Source organism: Coffea arabica, chromosome 8e (genome assembly GCF_036785885.1).
Source record: "Coffea arabica cultivar ET-39 chromosome 8e, Coffea Arabica ET-39 HiFi, whole genome shotgun sequence".
NCBI classification, from domain to species: domain Eukaryota; kingdom Viridiplantae; phylum Streptophyta; class Magnoliopsida; order Gentianales; family Rubiaceae; genus Coffea; species Coffea arabica.
Genome location: NC_092324.1, coordinates 50,870,669 through 50,890,957, shown reverse-complemented (window position 1 = coordinate 50,890,957; position 20,289 = coordinate 50,870,669). Strand labels below are relative to the sequence as shown.

At 36.6% G+C, this 20,289-nt stretch overlaps 2 protein-coding genes across 5 annotated transcripts; both read left to right on the top strand.

Annotated features, from left to right (window-relative positions):
• Positions 1–5,815: 5,815 nt before the first annotated feature.
• Positions 5,816–9,771, top strand: LOC140012577 (uncharacterized). Of its 4 annotated transcripts, XR_011819757.1 has the most exons (6): positions 5,816–6,103; positions 6,192–6,243; positions 6,889–6,984; positions 7,866–8,031; positions 8,644–8,740; positions 9,327–9,771. XR_011819757.1 is itself a non-coding variant. In XM_072060812.1 (4 exons), the coding sequence occupies exons 1-4, from the start codon at positions 5,917–5,919 to the stop codon at positions 9,540–9,542; spliced, it is 552 nt and encodes a 183-aa protein (XP_071916913.1). In that variant the 5' UTR covers positions 5,816–5,916; the 3' UTR covers positions 9,543–9,771. The 4 variants fall into 4 exon arrangements, 1 of the variants encoding a protein (XP_071916913.1); XR_011819758.1 differs by lacking the exon at positions 6,889–6,984; XR_011819756.1 differs by lacking the exon at positions 7,866–8,031.
• Positions 9,772–15,654: 5,883 nt separating this feature from the next.
• LOC113703941 (glutathione S-transferase T1-like) lies at positions 15,655–19,517 on the top strand. The gene is made up of 7 exons (XM_027225473.2): positions 15,655–15,902; positions 16,036–16,109; positions 16,221–16,284; positions 17,005–17,058; positions 17,510–17,589; positions 18,290–18,495; positions 19,053–19,517. Exons 1-7 carry the CDS (start codon positions 15,838–15,840, stop codon positions 19,236–19,238), a joined length of 729 nt encoding a protein of 242 aa, XP_027081274.1. The 5' UTR covers positions 15,655–15,837; the 3' UTR covers positions 19,239–19,517.
• The last annotated feature ends 772 nt before the right edge of the window (positions 19,518–20,289 follow it).

Sequence of the window (20,289 nt, the reverse complement as noted above, 5' to 3'; positions counted from 1 at the left end):
CATATGTACGACCACTGGAATGGGAGACTATAGTTAGGACTCAACATTTGAATGGTGGTGTGCCTACAATGTAGTCCCACTTTGTTATTTTTGTTGTTATATATAACAAATTTTGGCCATTTTTATGTGTTTAACGGGGAATAGATCTCCTGCTTTTCTGCTAGAATATGCCTAGTCCTTTTTTGGACAGAAATTACGATGTAAATTTGGTTCAAAAAATACTGTTGATGTATGAAAGTTTCTGATACATCATGTTTTTGCAAGATATATATGTATTGTACTCTAATGCTCGAACGGTGTGAATAGTTAAACGATCTTTGTTGTGTTGGCCATTTTGCTCGACCAGTGCTCAATTGCTGATATATATGTATCATGTTGGTCGTAACTGATTTGTTTAAAAAAGTCACAGATGTTTGTGTATAGAACATTATCGTAGCCAACTATTCAAATTAGCTTGTACCAACCCCGACACCAGTAATGGCGGGTGGATTTGCGCCGGTCTTTTTCTAGTTCGTAAAGGCTACCAACTATATAGAAGAACACCGGCGCCGATTTTGAACAACTTGCTTTACGCCGGTGTTCGTCTGCTGAGTAAAGACTGACAGTACTGGAATACGAGCCCCGGCGCCGATTTTGGGAGTGGTCATATGTTGATGAACTGTTATCCGCAAGTTCTCGGTACTTACCCCACACCTGTTTGTCACCACGACAGTAGTTGAGACGCTAAACTAATTTATGATGAATAAAGGCCCACAATTGTAACGTCTAATCCATGTTAATTTTTCATTTACCATTGCAATAAAAAAAATTAACAATAAAAAATTATTAAAAATTGTTATATTAGTTGCACCACATTTTTAGATACAAGCGTTAGGGACCGCCAAGGGTAGCTACAATTATGAAACAACCATGGATGAATAGCCAATTGTGAAAGTAAAAAAATCTTTTAATGCTAGAATCAACATTTCAAATCGAAAAGAGTCCAATATTTTAAAATTGTTGAGAATAGAAAAATTGAGAACTGTACTAGGGGGATAAAGAGCTGGTATTATATAGGGCCACTGCAGATCAAAAAACTGTGTTGCGTTGCTACTTCACCAATATTTTGCAACAGAGGGACATCGGTGATAACATCGACTTTAAAATTGGCGCCGGAGATTGACTGAAACCGGATATATGCATTTTTCACCATTTTATACCTCGACTCCCATTTGAAACTAGGCCGGCGTCTCTGCCACTACTCTATACTGCAGAACTCCATCGCTTAAGTACCACTTCACCATTCAATTCTTACCTCAACTGCATGGTCAAAATATAGCGTATCTTGATTGACAGAAAAGTTGTGATCAATTGATAGAGTGCCAATACTGCAGAACTGCGTACCTACCGAGCCCTAAGATTGCATTCCTTCGAACCAGACTGAATAAATTGGCGAGGCGATTTAGGAGAATTCGACGCTGACCAAGCTCTTCTCTCTAGTAAGTCGTCATATTTTCGTAGTTCTACTGTAATTACAAAGCCCTTTGGATTAAAATTTTCATGATTGGTTGCTGGAATGTGTGTTGCATATGTTGCTACATTATTTCAAGTTTTTACAGTTTCTAGACCTTAATGTATTATGTTTAGTAGTTGGTACTCTGTTTGGATTATGATGCATGTTCAAGGTCTTTGTACTTATGATCTGAGCCACATCGGTAATTAAACCTAGGCCTCTTGAAACTAGTTTGGTACTTCAGAATTTCTCATGACCACAGACCTAAGTAATGCATTCGGAGTGTTTTATTGGATTTGAAACAGAAATTGTGGTATTATAACCAGTTTAAACAGAAAAAGGAGAACAAGTTCGTAGCAGTAGTGTTCTTGGGCTGTTGAAACTAAATGTCTTGGATGTATCAATAGAAATGCTTAACAAGTAAGGCCGACTGTATTTTGGAATTTATGTAAATCAGGTAACAATGCCACTTAAGAGTAGAAATAGAAACGGTAGTAAAAGGAGTCAGGAACTAAACAGTAGTGATAGCACAAGTCAATTCCCAAACTTTGATGCATCTAGGTTCAGTTGTATTGAAAATCAAAATTGGTACGTCATTCGTGCTAATAATACGGTTCTAGCTGAAGTCGACCTTGATCCTAGCTTTGATGACCTATATCGTTTTCGAGAGAAGTTTGCTAGGATGGGGTGGGACTGTATGTTGAATTTATTTTGACTGTATTACCCGACTTTGGTGCGGCAATTCTATGCCAACATTTCGAACAAAGAAATTGCCAGTTCCGTCGAACGAGAGAGTTATGTTAAAGGTGTACATATAGTTCTAACAAGACAGTCTTTGTCTGAGATTTTGGGAGCAATGGATGAGGGTCCCGTGTTTAAACATAGAAAGTGCATTGTCCAAGGGGATCCAACATGACAATTCGAGTTGACTCTCCCTAAGTATAGCACTAGCTTTAATGCTTTTAAACAGATAGCGGATCCTGTGATTGAGGACGTAAGAATGGAATCAGCACATATTCCTACTAAGAGTCTAATTCTTCTGATTTCAAGCAGCAAGAATGAAGTCCGAATAATGGATGTGTACTTCTTAGACAAATTAGAGGCTGGATTAGGCAATATATTAGGGTTTTCGATATCTACAATCATACTCGGGACTATGTCAAGAACTGTAGCTTTTAAGGGGGCTAAAAAAGCACTACCCTATGCTAGGACTTTGACGCGTATTTTTGAGTACTTCAATGTAGATTTGACAGGTGAATCATATAGCACTGCTTCAACTATTGTGAACCAAGCCACAATCAATCGAATCGCCTATCGACAAGAACAGGAATTGGGAGACGAAAAGCAAGAAGATGAAGAGGAACACATACATTCCGGCGATGCAGCAGGCTCATCTCAGGCTACCACTCGCCCGACCGTTTACGACCTGCTTCAAATTGTGATTAGCGAGGTTCGTGGCATGCGTGAAGTACTTGATAGGTTGGATGGGAGAGTGAATGCTGTTGAAGGTCGATTGTCTACCATTGAAGACAATTTGGCGGCATGGATTCGAGGCCAAAACACTTTTAATTAACATGAGAAATCAACATAGATGTTAGGGGTTTGAGTAGGCTGATCCTTTTATCATTTGTTGCATAGAATTTGCTACCCAACTGTTACTTATGGACCGCAAGGGTGGTCCAGTTATTCTACCGATCAATGACACTAATTTTGTACATGTTGTGCTTGATCTGCTGCCTATCCATTGACAAATTGTAAACTGCCCTATTTGCTGCTCTACCCTGTGAAACAGACATATAATTGCTTCGAACATGTTTAACGATTATGCATTCAAACGTGGTGGCATTCACAGCAAACTTTCAAGTTAATTTTTGCTTATGCAGTAGATTGGATGCCCATAAAATTACACGTCATGAAATCATATAAGGATGGTCCAAGCACACTAATTGACTATTTGTGATTAGCTATATGTTCAATCCAGATGCTAGTTGCTAGCTCCTAAGCACTTGGCACTGTTAGATGCTGCAGAAAGACATTATTTGCAAAAGGTGATTAGCTATGTAACCAACTAGACTACAGTTTGTACAACGTTGAGTTGTTTTGGAAACTGGGGTCTGGCTAGTAATATTACCAAGTTTGAATTGCCATAATGTATTGAATGTTAATTAGCCATGAATGTTTATAGGTAGCTTTGATCTGTCGCAAATTTCTCACCACCGAAATCGTGTTTGCAAAACATATCATTGTTTGAGGATACTGTTATGCAAGGTATTCACAACACAATTTGGATGATGATTTTTATTGAGGGGCCTCATAGCCTTCATCCCATTGTATATTATACATGCGTTTGGGGGCCTTATTATGGAACCAAACCGAAGCGAACTCGAATCTTTAGTAAAGAACGAAAGACCATATATAGGACTAGCATATGGTTGGCCCTGTATAAAATGAAAAGAAAGGCAATTGGTTGCCTAACTAACAATCAAAAATTATGGCGCGCGTACTTTTTGGTGAAAAATCATGCATTCTAAACAACATATTTGAACAATCGCAATCCAAACAAGTTTCTGCATTTTTCGTCGGAAAACTACAGTGATTTTCCATTAAAAAATCGCAATCCAAACGCAACGTAAAATCGTTAAACTCCTATGGGATTAAATCACTCTAAAGCGGCTAATTTCTCAGATTATAGCAAAAAAAATAAAAAGTCGGTAAATTATTGCTCTGACAAAACCCATGTGTAAACTATACCTGCCGTGCTGGCCAAGGCTACCGTACTTACTAAGCACGGCGGCCAATATTTAGGACGCAACCAAGAAATAAGAACGCAGCCAATAATTAGGACGCACGGCAATCAAATAATTTTTTTTAAAAAAATGACTAAGCATGACTGCCAATAATTAGAACCAAGGCTGTTTTGTGGATGTAGAAAAGGACGCAACTAAGAAACTGTGGTTGAATTTTGGTCTGGTCTAGTCTAGTCTAATAGTACTAGGCAGCAAAGCCGAGAAGATGGGAGTAAGTAATTACAATGGATAATTTCAGAAGCCTTCCCTGACATTTTCATTATTTTATTTAGTTTTCTTGAAATTTTAAAAATTATACTTGTCTTCTTTAATTTGATACTTTGGTAATCAAACCTTGAAATAGAGTAAAAAATTTAATAAATACCCTTATCTTATAAAGTTTAAATTTGTTTTTCTAAATAATTGTAAAGTAATTTGACACAATTGTTAAAGAAAAAAGTCTCAAGTTTTTCACGCCAATATTTATTATTTGATAATTAACTATAACAATAAATCTTTTGCTATAATAGACTATTTTATAGTGCTTTATTGGGGATGTAGATTTTTTTAAAATAGAAAAAAAGGTCATATCTTTTTTTAAAAAGTTTATAGACTATTTTTTTAATAAAAGTTTATGAACTACCATAATTTGATAGTAATTTTGGGCCATTTAGTTTTAATTATTATTGATTTATTCTTAATTTTGATACAAAAAATGAGTTACAAAGAAATTGGATGATATTAAAGTTATCAAAAAAATATTACTCGTTTAGCATTTGATCTGGATAGATATTTGGAATTAAAAGTTGTAAAAACATTGGATAATATTAAAAATTATTAAAAAACCAGTTTTATTAAAATATTAAAGTTGGTATTGTTATTTTAAATTGGTAATGAAAGTTAATGTAATTTTTAAAATTTTAAGTGAGTCAAGTGGAATTATTAAAAACCTCAAGGGAGGTTTCTAAAATTATCCTTAATTATAAGCCAAAAAGGAGGAAGAAAGATAATGCCAGATTAAATTCTTTGTGCGGTTTGAAGAAAGGATGCATGCTCGATTAATCTCCACAACAACAACCATATCTTTAATCTTTACCAAATCCCAAAGGTTCTTCTCTTATCATCTCAATACTTGTAGCTCTTGTATTACTACTTTCGTTAACTTTTTCCCTCTACTTCTTCAACTATTGTCCTTTTGGCCCATTGCTTATAGTGGCTGTGGGCTTAGGCTACCGTGCAGCCAATGCCTCATTATTGGCTGCCGTGTTTAGGAAGTACGGTAGCATTTGGCATTTAAAAAAAAAATAGCTACCTTGCCGTGCTGACAAAGCAACAATTTACCGACTTTTTATTTTTTTGGCTATAATTAACATATATATAAAAGGGCGAATGCAATGGCCGAATTGAGTGCTTGTGTTGGTGATGTGGCCAATTGTGATTGGCTAAAGAGTGTTCGTCCAAATTTTTTATTCCCATGGTATTGTTCACCGCATGCTCTGCAGGTGACTTTTTTTGGCCTTTTATACCACAGATTTGATTGACTGGGAGAATTAGGTTAGAATTTGGGAGAAGTAGGTTACTTGCTCTCGGCTTTTTCAGTGACAGTAGCAATGGGAATGGGCTCGAGATTTTTCTGATATGACAAACATAAAAAATTTTCCTCCCCCATTTCTCTCTCCAACCATCTTCTACGCTTCCATTTCCCCAAATCCTTCTACCTCTCCTTCCCTGCCAGTCTCATCATCTGAATCTTGGGTAAACTGGGCTATCCACCATCATAAAAGAAAAAAAATTGCTAAGATTGCTTCTCCTTTTAAACTCCCAGGTACTCCCCTTCTCAAAAATTCTCAGAGCATTATCATCATTGAGTTTTTTTTTTTAATTACTTGATTGTACTTTTTATGGTGTTGTAGGTGGAAGGTTGTGTATTTCTCTAATGCTTCCCAAAGATGACTCCAAATCAGAGTGAGCGTTTTCCATGATTATCCCTATCTCTGAGACTCTCAATTATTTTTCTCATCTGCCTTTGCATTTTTTATTTGTTTAGTTCATGTTTTCAATTTCCTTTTTTTTATCTATTTTTTTGCCTCTTATGTCTCTTTTTTTTTTTTTGTCTGAGACATTTTTGTTTTTGTACGTCTTTATGTTTCAATTTGAAACTTTTTTTTAGGGGAAAAGAAGTAGAAAAAAACATGTTTGTCATTCTGGGGGGTTAAAAAGTAAATAAACTTTTGAAGTAAAATAAAAATCGCAGGTAATTTGCTAAATTGATTGGTGCAGAATGTGACAAAATAAACTTTCAAAATTGATTAGTGCACTTTTTTTCTGTCGAGGTTGAAAATTTTTTTCTTCGTTGTTTCTTTTTCCAATGTGATATCTGCCATGATTGGTCAACTAATGATGGAATTTTTTTTCTTTGATTTCTCAATTTATTCAAATTCCAATTTGCTAAGAGCTTATTGAAAAGTCATAGCATTATTCAGGATAAGATCTATGTGAAGAATTGTTAAAATTCATAGCTTGTTTGTTTTTTATTTTTATCTCTGATGCCTTTAAATGATTTTTTCCCCTCGGCTCTGTTGTCTAAGGTATAATTTTTTGGTATTACAGATCCGATATTTGGAATTTTTTTTCAGTCCTTTTTGAGAACTACTCCAGATTATAGCAGGATTCAACACCGTATCCAACCTACTTTGTGTAAAATTAGTGAGTAGTTTGATTGTGCCTTCTTCTATTCATGTGTATTTTATTGCAGTTTGTACTCTAGTGTTGTACCCCTTTTCCTTTGTTCTTTGCAGAAGAGGTTACCTCGAACTTTATTACTTTTTGCTTTCCTATTATTACAGGTCTTTTGCTTTCTTTTTCTTTTCATAATTTCAATTGTTATTCATTAAATTGTTCATTTGTGGTGACTAAAATTGTTTCAGTGAGCAGAGTTCTACTTGTTTTCCTGAAATTATGGAATTCAAAAAAATTAATATTTTATGTACTGTATTTATAGTATGTAATCATTGAGACAAATCGTGTTTATTCATTAGTGATATTGGTATCTTCTTGATTTTGAATGTGAGTGAATATGGTGTAGTTTGATGGTTTCTTGACCATGAATACTAAAATTTTTCAGCTCCTGTTCAGTTGCCGGAGCTTCTATTTTGTTCCCTCTACGTTTCAGTTAGTTCTGAAATGATTAACTCTCTTGGTTCTTGATCTGGCTTTCACTTGTTAGACTATTGCATGATCCATTTTTCTTTCTACCTTTTTGATCATTCTTCCCTCGTGATGGCTACTAAAGCACTTACGAGTGAGGCAATTTTTCTCACAGGAAAGAAAATGGATATGACTTCAATGCTACCCCATAGTGTCATGTAGTTGTTTGATCAAATGTGTACAAGGGATCCGAATGTTATTAACCTTCATATCAGATATGTAAAAGTTAGTACTAGAAAATTGCAATTTATATTCCTCTATTTCCTTACTAAAAGATTAATATTAGTAAGTTTTCTAGCATGTATCATGTAACTTATGCTTGTCGGGTTTTCTTGTTGAGTTTTATTGCAATGATTGTTTAATTCTAAATATGTTATCAGGTTTGACAAAATATGTAGTATGGAAATTAATTGGCCAATGGAGTGAGACGAATCTTCACATGGGAAAGAACACACATATAAGGCATGTTGATCATTGCAAATTGATAGAGCAACTTTGGCAGGTCTTGGGGTCTGGGAGTTATTCACCTTTTCTACCAAATATTTGGCAAGTCTGGGGTTCCTTCATACTACCAAATATTTCAATTTTGTTCACTACCAAGTATTATAAGGGATAGGATTTTCATTTTTGTGTTCTACTTCCCAATGCATAATGTTGCTTCCCGAATAAGGTCTGTTAGAAATGTAATCACAAAAATTTCTTATTATTCGGTGGTGTCCTAGGTTGTGCTAAGACTACCCTTAGCAATTGTGGGCTTTACATGGTTTTAGAGTCTGTATTCTCCTTAATTATGGCATTGCCTATAAGGCAATATAAGCTTTTCCTTTGACGAACTTAAGCTTATAGATTACCTCAAATAATTTTGCGAGTTGAATCATCTAGGAAATTTTTTTCCCATGATGTTGTTCTGTTGTAGATAGTTTATGGTATTCTTACCTTTATCTGAGACTCCGGTAAGATGGAAGTCTCAAAACTTGAGTGCTCTCGTAAATTATTTCACCTACTTATGTACCTATAATTTACTGAAGAAAATGACCATCTGTTTTCTCATATGATGTCTTACGTATTCAACTTAACCTAAGCTTTTGTCTTTTTATTTCGTTTGCTTAACATTAAAATGTTCTAATGTTTTGCACTAATTTTTTTCCAATTTCACAGAATGTTAGTGCATGGTGATATTACACTTGATAATCTCTTGGTAGCTACTTCTGGGATTGTGAAGATTGGTGATTTTAGTGTTAGTCAACTTGTTGAGGTAATGCACTGCGATTTTCCCAATATTTTTACATTAAGATGGATTCTTACTTGGTAGAAGAACTATGTGCCTGTGCCTGCACACTGACATCTGGATGTTGTTGTATATTCCTCTCCATAAGATCTTTGTCTCACTAAATTGACTGTAGCTTTTTTCATCTTGTATATCATACTCAGTTATTACCAGAAAGACAGAATTTAAAAAGGTTATTTTTGTTGTGTGGTTGTTGAAGAATTTCCAGAATGTCTGATCATGGTCCACTGAGGTGGTTTTGTGCACACCTAGAAATGCCTTTCAGTTAAGGCATATAAGAAAGATTAAATAAGACAAAAATTTTTCTCTAGACAAAAAAATGCCAAACAATAAAGCAAAAACAGTTTTTCTTTTTGCAATAGCACGTCCTTGTTACCCTTTCATTGTTAGAAATAACCCTCCATTTTGTTGGATTGTGAGGATCTCCTATTAAGCAATATGGCATGCACCTTCTAATGGGTCTGTTTTTGTGACCAGTGATTGTTGTTTTATTTTATATCTTTGCATTCTAATTTTGGTTTGTCATGTTCTCTTAACCTGCTTTTACTTTTAGGATGATAACGATGAACTTTGCTGCTCTACTGGGATTCCTATTTTTACCACATTAGAGTGCCGTATAGGTGGTTGTACGATTGATACTGAAAGTATGCTAGACTTGAGGCTTCACTTTTGCATACTTACAGAAGTACTTGGCCCAATGTATTTACATCTCTTTTTTGCGTATAATTATGTTCAACCTATCATAGCAAAGTTGCTGCCGTGTGGGTAGTTGGGTTCACACGCATGATAATGTATTCCCACTGCCTCCTCACTTACGTGCAAATGTCCTGTAAAGAACAAGAATGCTTGTTAGTTTTTTTGTGCCTTGTTCATTTACTGGTTTCTATAGTTGTTTATAATTGGAGATTTGCACTTTTCACACTGTTAATAACCCCTTGTATATTCCTAATGGAATGAATCCCCTGCTAAAGGACTTGATTGAGGGGTTTTTCTACAAAGGTTTGTCTCTAGACTATTAGTGCTCCACGTCTTTGATTAGCTGATGATGCTTCGCAATTGATTTCCACACATATACTGTTATTCCATTCTTGTGCTCTCTTTTCCTTCTCATATGGTTTTAGTTCATGTGAATCATTGAGAAGGAGATTACAAACTTCGAAAACAATCTCTTTTCTACAAAAATTTTAAAAGTTGATAATTTTAATATTTGTCCCTGACTTTTTGGTGGTGTATGGCAAGGTCTATACTTGTTGGTTAGATGAAATTTGGCCAGGACCCTTGAGAAGCAAAAAATAGGCTAAAGAAGGAAAAAATAGGAAATTAAAAAGAAGGGAAAAAAAACACACAAGGCCAGAGAAAAAAAAAGGAAAAAGAGATTTTGAACTGAAGCAAAAAATCCAAACCATATCTTTGGTTTTGTTGTTGTCGATCAGAGTAAGCGAAGGATAAGAGAGGAAAAGGGACTTCAAAAGGGGAAAAAACCTTACAAAATAGCATGAGGACGATGGCGAAAATCTCTGATTGGACATTGCGATGTGAGAGAGGCTTGTATCTCCAATAACTACTGCTTTGAGCAATATTAAGCTTTTAAATAAAAGTAAATCTGCATTGCCTGCTTGGCAGTGGCAGCATTCCTTTTATTTTTGTCTCGTATACAATAATTTCTGCTCTCAGAACAAATGTTACCAACTAGCGGTTGGGGGAACATTAGCTGTAGATTGGATTGTGATCAAAGTTAATGAGGTTTCTGAGATTAAATTGCTCTATTACTGCCCAAGTACACAACAAATGTCAGTTTGCAATTTTGAATTAGTGTTATACACTTGGAGAGTGGATATGATTTACTTTGACATGAAACGGGTAACTTTCTGTTAGTAGTTTCATACATGTTGTTTCAACCTTTTTTGCTGCTAAGATAACATTCTGCTAGAGGGTTTCAGGAGCCATGTAACTGCCACATCCTAATAGTATTTAGAAATCATGTAACGAGTGTTTAGAGAAGCAACAATAAGAAATAGATAAGAAGCCGAAAGAGGGGATGGTATGGAGCATTTCTATCCTTGATAAGGGTCTGTAGTGGTTTTGCAAAAAGGTCCAAGATCTCTATAGGACTTGTTACCTGACATATTTTAGTATTGCTTACAGAATGTTGAGCTTTCTCTTGAATTTGTTCACGAGTGACTCAAAACAAAGACATTTCTGTGCATATCAAATCAGTGCAAACACAATTAGCAGATGCAAGGCAGCACTACACAGTGATATAGTATTCTGAAACTAATGACATTGCCACTTTTGTCCAGTTAGCAGGTAGCGCAAAAAAAGACCCTTTGTCACTTAGCCATCAAGCTGAGATTGTGGAGTTCTTGACTCCGAGTAGATGAACACTCAATTGAACTTGTAATACACACTTGTCTTTTCCTAAAGGCAAATTGCAGGAGAAGCCAATGGTTCTTCAAAAGCTTCCCTTGACTCGCTGAAAAGTTCGATAATACGGATAATGTCGAAGGGGATGACTCTTAAAATACGGACAGTTGCTCCACCAAGAAAACAAGATTAAGTTGAATTCATACTATTCAACTTCTGTACAACTCAAACTTGATACTTTTTGCCTTCTTGGTCTGTCATTCTAGATTTGACAGATTGCTTAGAACTTTTGAAAGGATTATTGCTATATGGGAAAATGGCCATTTTCGTCCCTAAACTTTTTTCTAGAGTCGATTTAGTCATTAACTTTTATTTCTGGCCAATTTAATACATAAACTTAATTTTCGGATCCAATTAAGGACTTCTGCGGCGGCGCCACCACCTGAAAGCAATTTATCTCCTAATTTAATATTAAACAAGGGCATTTTTGGAAACTTCAAATTATCTCCTCTCCACTGTCAACCTCCGTCGCCAGTCACCCACCTCCTCCTCCTCCTCCTCCTCTTATCCTTCTCTTTTCATCCACCTTTGAGTTTACATTGTAATTGAGAAAGTAGAAGAGGAAATCTGTAAATGTAGACGAGTGGGTTTCTCAATATTCCAGCCCTCCATTTCTGAAGAACAAAAGTTGCACGATGTTCAACCCCCAAAACTCCCAGCACCAGCACCATCAGCACCGGCAAAACTCCCAAAATGATCTTCATCCTCAACAACCCAAGCTTGCTAGATCACCTTCTATTCTCCAACGTTTGAGGTCCATAAATTTCTACCACTACAGATCCCATGATTATAGTTCAATTGAAAACCATTTCAAAACCACCCCAGATTCAGACGCTTATTACGATTTTGAACGAACCCATCAATCCCAAAACCTCGGAGAGTCTCACTCCCAGTACATTTTTGAACAAGCCCATCAACCACAAGACCTTGGAGAATCTCACTCCCAATACATTTTTGAACAAACCCGTCAAGAGCAGCCAGCGTTGTTCTTGTCTTGCTTCGACATTCGGCATTCGAAAAGACTTGATTCGGCATGAAGACTTGATTCGGCATTTGGCATTCGGAAAGACTTGTCTTGCTTCGGCTTCGGCACCTTCTTGTCTTGATTCGGCATTCGGAAAATTGTGATTCAGCACCTTCTTCTTGTCTTGCTTCTGCTGAAGCCTCTGTAGCAGGCAAGCAATGAAAGACTAAGAAGGAACAACCCCACAACCACAGGCCAATCGACTGGGAAAGGCAGCCAACAAAAGCAGTAGCAGCTTCCAGTCAAGAGCAATGTTTTCAAACCCGGACCGTCAATCGAACCGGTGAGATGAAAGGGTCGAGGTTCAACCGATCGGACCGGTTCAACCGGGGTTCAATAAATAAATAAGTAAATAAATAAATAAATATATATATATATATAGAGACACACACCTATGCATAGAATAAGATATAAATGCTGAACCACAATAAATATAAGAGCAATAATAGCACAGAGATTTAAAGACATCAAATATACTTTTAAATAATAGCACAGAGATTTAAAGACATCAAATATACTTTTAAATAATAGCATAGAGATTTAAAGACATCAAATAACTTTCAAAGACATCAAATAAGTATACGATATGAGTCACTACAATGATGTATGAACTTAAAGCGGCAAATCCACACACAATATTAACTAGTCAAAAAACTCTTCCAAAATGAGTAGGCCTGCAAAAATAATGTCAAAAACTGATGCATCTTGTTAAAGAGGACAAACTAATTTATAGAGAAAACTTGCTAAATCAAGATTGTTACTGACAAGGCAAAAGGTTTTTAAAGTCTTTGAACTAATGATGGGCCAGTTGAATCACAATAAAAAAGTAGGCTTGTAGCAACTTGAAAAATGAAATAGAATTGTAGCAACTCAAAAACGGACCGATTCAATTTGTTTGTGATTAAGTTTCAAAGAAGCAAACCACCTAAAGAAATTGTGTAAACCACACATATAGATTATTATAAGAAACTAAAACCTCTAAAAGCAGATAACAAAACACCAATCACAGCTATACAGTCACTTAATTAAGGGAAAATCGCCAAATCCTGAGTTGAAAAGCTCGCTGCAGAATTGCTTTTGGAACACATTTTCTTCCTAGTAAACTTTCGGTTGCTGCACAGATTTTTTTTTCCCTCAGCCAAGGGTCCATTTTCCTAGCTAAATTCACAGGCAGCTTAAGTATCATGTATATTAGACGCGTAAGAGGTTATTACAGAATTTTACCTTCCCTTTTCCTCCTAGAATTTGAAAGTTGCAGCCTGCACTTTTAGTTCCTGCTTCAGTTCTTCCTAAGCCGCACCAGTCACTCATTTTTTCCTCACTTTTGGGTCACGGTTTCCAGGTTACAAGCGGGAGAAATAAAGCTAGCAAATTTTTAATTCTCTCCCTCACTCTCTCGGTTGCAAACTGGAAGCAAGGAGGAACCAGAAATGTTTTCTTTCTTCTTCAATTTTATGTTCCAGCTAAGCATTATAATTGCTACAATCTTCAAGCCAGGCAACAGAGCCAACTAACGAGTAAAAAAAAAATTTGCAGGACAAACAGACTTATCTAATTTGAGGACAAACCAGATTTTTTCCATTGATGAAGGAACTTAATAAAACTAGTGACGACGGTTCAAGAAGCAAGATACATATAGATCTCATTAAACCTTCAACCTAAAAGAACCCAGTTTCTGGAACACTCTCGTCAATGATTAGAAGAACGGCAGGCCGTCTGCGAGGAGAGAGCTACAGGGCCCACGTCCAGCTCCACTAAAGTAAGCAAAGACTCCCACAAAATCAAGAAACCACCAGTTGCACCGCTGCTGCACCACCTCAATCACCCTGCTCAGCCGCACCTTCAGCCCACAGTCGACAACGAGCACCGCCAACCAATGGTCATCTACGCCGTTTCTCCAAAAGTGATCCACACCACACTTTGGAGAAGGGATTAGAGATTTAGAGTAAGGGACTAAGGGGAGAAGGAAATAGAGATGGCGGCATGGCGCAGGCAAGGCAATTGTAGAGAGAGGAACCAGGACGACCGAAGCGGCGAAATGAAGTGCGAAGAGAAACTGAGGAAGACTGGAGCGGCGAACTAGCGAAGTGCCGAAGTGAGAAATGAAGAATGAAGATTAGGGTTCGGTCAAAATTGAAGTTTTTGTCAATTTTGACTCAAAAATTAGAAAACCGCGGTTCACGGTCCGACCCGATTTTGAAGATTTGAACGGTTTTTAACGGTTTTGACCGATTTTTTATAAAAGTCAACATAGGTTATAGACCGGACCGGACACATGGCCGGGTCGCGGTTGAACCGGTCGACCCGGCCGGTCCGGTCCGGGTTTGAAAACATTGGTCAAGAGGACAAGTTGGGCCCAACACTAACTGCTATGCAGGGTGATCGCCGCTCTCTTGAACTGTGCATCCATTTGATGTTAGATGAAAGTACTTGATCTCCTTAGACATCACATCTTTGGAGGGTTAACAGGAAAGAGGGGTGGCTGAGAAAATTAGTCGACAAGAAAGGAAAGGAAAGAAGGGGAGGCGGTGGCGGTGGCGGCAAGAAAGAAGAAGGGGTGAGGCAGAGGAAGAATTAAGAAGTTAATTAAAAATATTAAAAATCCCTTCAAAAAGTTTTAAATTTAAAAATACCCCAAATACTAATAATTTTTTTAATTTACTCAGTTTGATTACAATTCATACTTGAAGTTCCAAAAATACCCTTGTTTAATGTTAAATTAGGAGATAAATTGCTTTTAGGTGGTGGCCCCGCCGCAGAAGTCCTTAATTGGATTCGAAAATTAAGTTTATGTATTAAATTGGCCAGAAATAAAAGTTAGGGACTAAATCGACTCTAGAAAAAAGTTTAGGGACGAAAATGGCCATTTTCCCTTGCTATATCTACGAACTGTATACATTTGTGTGTAGTTATCCCTTAGGCAACTTTTGTGGCCTTGGTTGAACCATGTTTGGTCTCTAACTCTATCAATTTTAGATCTTCGTTCAGAAGACTGTGCTCCACCTCGATTATATGTCTTTTTTGTTTGTTCTATTTTCATTGTATGCAAAAACAAGTTACATCTCACATTTAACGCAGAAACAAGGAACATTTTACATTGTATTTAGAAACATGGAACGTCTTAATAATCTCAGTAATCTTCTTATTATATTGTCTTGCATTATCCTAACAAATTACTTATTTTCACTGCTTAATAAAATTACAAAAACATAATTACAAAAATATTAATATACCTTTATATAACTTTTCATACTTAATATTTGAATTTGAATAAATGGGTATTTTTGGTCGAGCCTAAAAATTACATCGCGCATCGTGCAGTGTACTCCTCCTAGTCTGAGAAATTAGCCAAAGGCTTAAACTTGTGTTTGAGCCACGTGGGCCCCAAGTGACGGACGTCCATTTAATTGTGGCGCTCTTTCGGCTGTCCCGGTCTTTCGGGTCTTTCAACGTTTTAAACAACTTTCATACTTGCTTTTCTCCGGATAAATTTCTATTGCTATGTTTATGTTTATATAAAGGCGAGTCCTCATTACTCATCAGATCTCAATTGCTATCTGCGAGAGCTCGAACCTCATCTCTAATCCCTCATTACTGACCACCCCTGAAGAGCAAGATGAAGTTAAAAGTGTTTGCTGATCGCGGCTCTCAGCCATCACGGGCAGTTCTCATATTCTGCAAGTAAGGATTTTTTAATGGATTTGTTCTTTTTTCTTGATTTCTAACTTCTCTCTCTCTGTCTCTCTCTCTCTTCTCATTTTGAGATTAATCAGTCTAAATTGTTTCCATGGCTCTTGGACTTGTCTGTGAAAAGGGCTAATGGGATTGAGTTTGAAGAAGTCCAAATCCAGCTGGCTAAAGGGGAGCACAAATCTCCTGAATACGAAGGTGAGTAAGTATGTTGCTGTACAGTCTTCTTGTATGTTGGGTCAAAATATAAAGACAGGATTTTTGCCTTTTCCTTTCTGGAATATAATCATGAATTTGATCTTGTTTCAGCAATCAATCCCATGAAGCAAGTCCCAGCAATAGAAGTTGATGGAAAATTCAGGCTCTTTGAGAGGTAATTTAAGTGTGAAGCTGGAAGATATGTATAGGACTCTTTAGTTTCTAATCATCAGATGGGAGAAAGAACCGTGATATGTTTTTATTCTTATGGTTTTGTGCGTTAATTTTTGCTTCTGGGCCAGCATCTAGTGCGATATAAAGGAAATTATAGTTTTCAAATTGCTAATTGTTATGTTTTAGAAAGATTTCTTTTGAAAAATTCTCAAAATTTTGAAGGGGTAAAACTAAATCTTTTGAATATTGGATAGCGGGTGCCCCTCTTATTCTCTCTGTGGGAAGTGTGATGATCCCGTGTGTCAAATGAAGGTTCTTCGTCATGCAAATTGTTATAGTTGATATAGGATGAAATTATAGTTATTGTTATAGTTGATATAGGATGAAATTATGTTGATTGAGACCGATCCAATGATGTCAATTTAGGTTCTTTTCTGTCTTACTGACATTGATTTGTAGTAATATACTAATAAGTTGAGACTTAGTTCCATTTCCATTTCTGGTACTGATGGCCTGCCTTCGTCTTCCCTGAAAGAAAGGAAAAATGAAAAGAAATGAAGGGAAAATAATGAACCACAAGCGGCTGCTCTGGTTTTTTCTGGATTTTTTTCCTAGTCTCCATTTATTTGATCTCATTTTCTCCTACCCGTGTTAGCTAACTGATCCCTTGACTTTCTGTGCGCAATATTAATGGAATTCACAAATCTAATGTCCTCTGCAGTCATGCTATTCTTCGATTTCTGGCAACTGCTTTTCCTGGAATTGCAGAACATTGGTAAGTCTCATCATTGTACTTGCTAGTTTAGAAGGTGTTTCACATTAAATAAACGCATGCTAGTTTCTAAGACAAATATGAATTCAGTCGTCCCCTGAATTTTATTTCAATATGCTAATGGACACCCAAAAGCAAGCACCGTTACAAGTGCCTCTATTTTTTGGCCAGTTATAGATCCTACATATGCTTTCACATCTGTTATTTTCTTTGGATATCCGTTCTAATCTTTCTTGATGCCCTAATTATGGACAATGGGAAAGGGTACAAAATCGGAAGTCAAGGTTTTCATGTATTTATATAAGTGGGCATGCTTCTAGAATACACGGATATTCCATACAAACTGGCTGTCCTAATCCTAGTTCTACATTCAGCCTTTCCACTAGCTTATGCTGGAATGTGCTCTAATTATTGATTTCACAGTTCTTATTACTCTGAACATTCATGTTCCAAGGTATCCTGCAGACGTGTTCAAAAGAGCACAGATTGACTCAGCTTTAGATTGGCATCACTCCACTATACGACGGGGTTCAGGTGCTAATCTTTGGTTTTGAAGCACTATATTATAACTATTCTTGTTCTATCTGTGGTCTGGTGTTATTGGAAAGCTATTTGTCACCAAATTACAAAAAAAATTAAACAGGGAATTGTAGGGTGAATCTTGATAATAATATAAGAAAGATCTGGGATGGTTTTGAATGAGCTCAATTTTCCTTGTGGGAATTCTGGGTTTTGACATCTACCTCTCATTTTTTGAACAAAAAGACATGAGATGAATGCGTGGTACATTGTTCTCGTCTCCTTGCTAGAGTCACTTAACAGACTGCAAAAAGATGAGTATATATGAGGGTCACTTAACACTTAAACGTCCATGACCAATTGGGCAAAAATGTCAAAACAAGCAAATACTTTGAACTTATTATCGAAACCCAAGTGCAGCATGTGAAGAAGTCTAAGAATCATGGTAGAGTTACTGGATATAGTAGAAATCTTAGTCTGAGTAAGCTGGCCTGTTCCCAAAATTTGGCAATTGGAGCAGTAAATGTTTGTTGGCCGCCCATCCCTTATTGAAGAACTGCAGAAGGAAAAATTAATCTTTTTGAATAACTGGATTTTTGTCTAAAAATGACCCAGTTACATATAGAGCAGTCTCATTTTTATTTTCCGTCTTCATGATCAGCACTGTTTACCTGTTAATGTTATACCACATTCTGAAGTATGCTTATCTTGACAGTTGGGGTAGTCCTCAATACTACGCTTGCACCTTTATTTGGCCGGCCTTTGGATCCTCAAGCAGCAGCAGAAGCTGAAAAGCTCCTGTCAGCTTCTTTAGCAAAGATTGAATCCTTTTGGCTCAAGGGTGATGGACCATTTCTGCTGGGAAATTCTGAACCTTCCATAGCAGACCTGAGTTTGGTCTGTGAAATTATGCAACTTGAGGTAAAAAAAGAAGGTGTCTTTCCTCTTGTTAGTTGTATTTCTTTGCAAACATTTTGATAGTTTCTATATCAACCTTGTGACAAGTGATTTAGATATTAAAAAAGCTGTACCTCTGAATGCCCAAGTGAAATAGTCATCATGTTGTTTCTGCTCGTCTTTAGCTAGGTTTCTCCTAGGATAGTAGTATCACTTGCTGGGATGCACATTTTAATAGAAAATTTTGAGTCCTTGTCGACTTCTAGAATAAAGTGATTACCCAATCTATGGCCATGATTCTGGTTCGCACCTTTTGTTTGTCGAGATGAGTCATGTTGATTGAGGTGGCTTATTGTCAATGCATGAAGAGCCATGGCTAAACTGGAACAACCGTCTTGATAGAGTTTTCTTGTTTCTGATCTTGGTTTCCTACTTTTTCACTTTTCTGGCGGTTAAACTTGAAGGCAAGGGCCCTTTTACGCCTTCTCTCGTTTCTTATATTTACCTTGACTACGAGAAGAAATCTTGTATGAACCGCTTTATTGTGACAAACTCTCATTTCAGCTTGGTTTTGAATGTAGCTTGTGGATGAGAAGCTTCAGAAACGGATATTGGACCCATATGCGAAAGTTCGGAAATGGGTTGAAGATACAAAGAAGGCAATACAACCTCATTTTGATGAAATTCATGTTGCCTTCTTCCAGATGAAAGAGATGATAAAGAAGGCGCGGGCTGGTGCGGGCAGTGGTGAGACAAAAACTGGCTGACAAGCTGCTTAGGATTCAAAATATGTGGGATTGCTGCTATGTGTTGAAGCCCTATAGAATTTCCAGAATCTTTTCCAATCATGATCTCAGATGTTGGTGTAAGAAATAAGGCAGTTTGGCAATAAGGGCAGTTTATGTTTGTAGTGTAAAAAAAACTGGAAACCGAGTATGTAGTGGGAATATGCATGTTAGAAGAGAGATTGTTACTGTTGCAGCTAATTTCAAGTAAAAGAATGTGAGAAATATCTGGTACAATAAGCTCCAGCCATACTTTTCCAACGCTGTTTCATGTCCGTCTAATTTGTTCAAATTTGCTCCATTTGTCTCTTTTCCAATGCTGTACTGAAAACGGGGGATTAGGGGTTGGGGAGTGAGGAGTCAACTACATGCAATGCAAAAATATAAAAAATAAAAAAAGGTTCCAAAGTTTTCATCGATTTACCTTTGATAATAAAGATTGGGAAAATGTTAATAGCATTTCATTTTTTTCATATTGGTCTTCTCACTATCTTTTTTTTATTATGTAGTTTAGTAAATAAAAATTATATAATAAAGATAATAGTGGGAGTGTCGTCATAAAATGTGAAGTATGATTAATATTTGTCAAAAGACTGTCATTCCCTACAAAACATACAAAAGAAGGCAATAACATCCAATTTGACAATACAACATAATGGTGATGATAATGCTGCAACCCATTTTTTGGTCCTACAATCATATGTGCACAAAAAGTCAAATCCAAATGCAATGTTTGGACTAATAAGGAGGGATAATTTTATTATTTCAATATAAATTTGTGGTGGAAATAAAATATGAATTGTGACATTAAATTTAATCCCCGGGCTCGGGGCATAGTTATCTGCCTTTGGAAATTTTGAGGAAATAAATGTTGCTAGAAAAAAGAATAGAAGCAGCATTGGTGCGGGATGGGCAGGCCCCAGAGATTGAGGGGAAAACTGAAAAGGAGTTCTCCTTTTTTTTTTTTTTCTCTCATATACAGTAAGAATCATAGCGTGCCACCTCGATTACTCGATAATTTCCACCGCTTGGG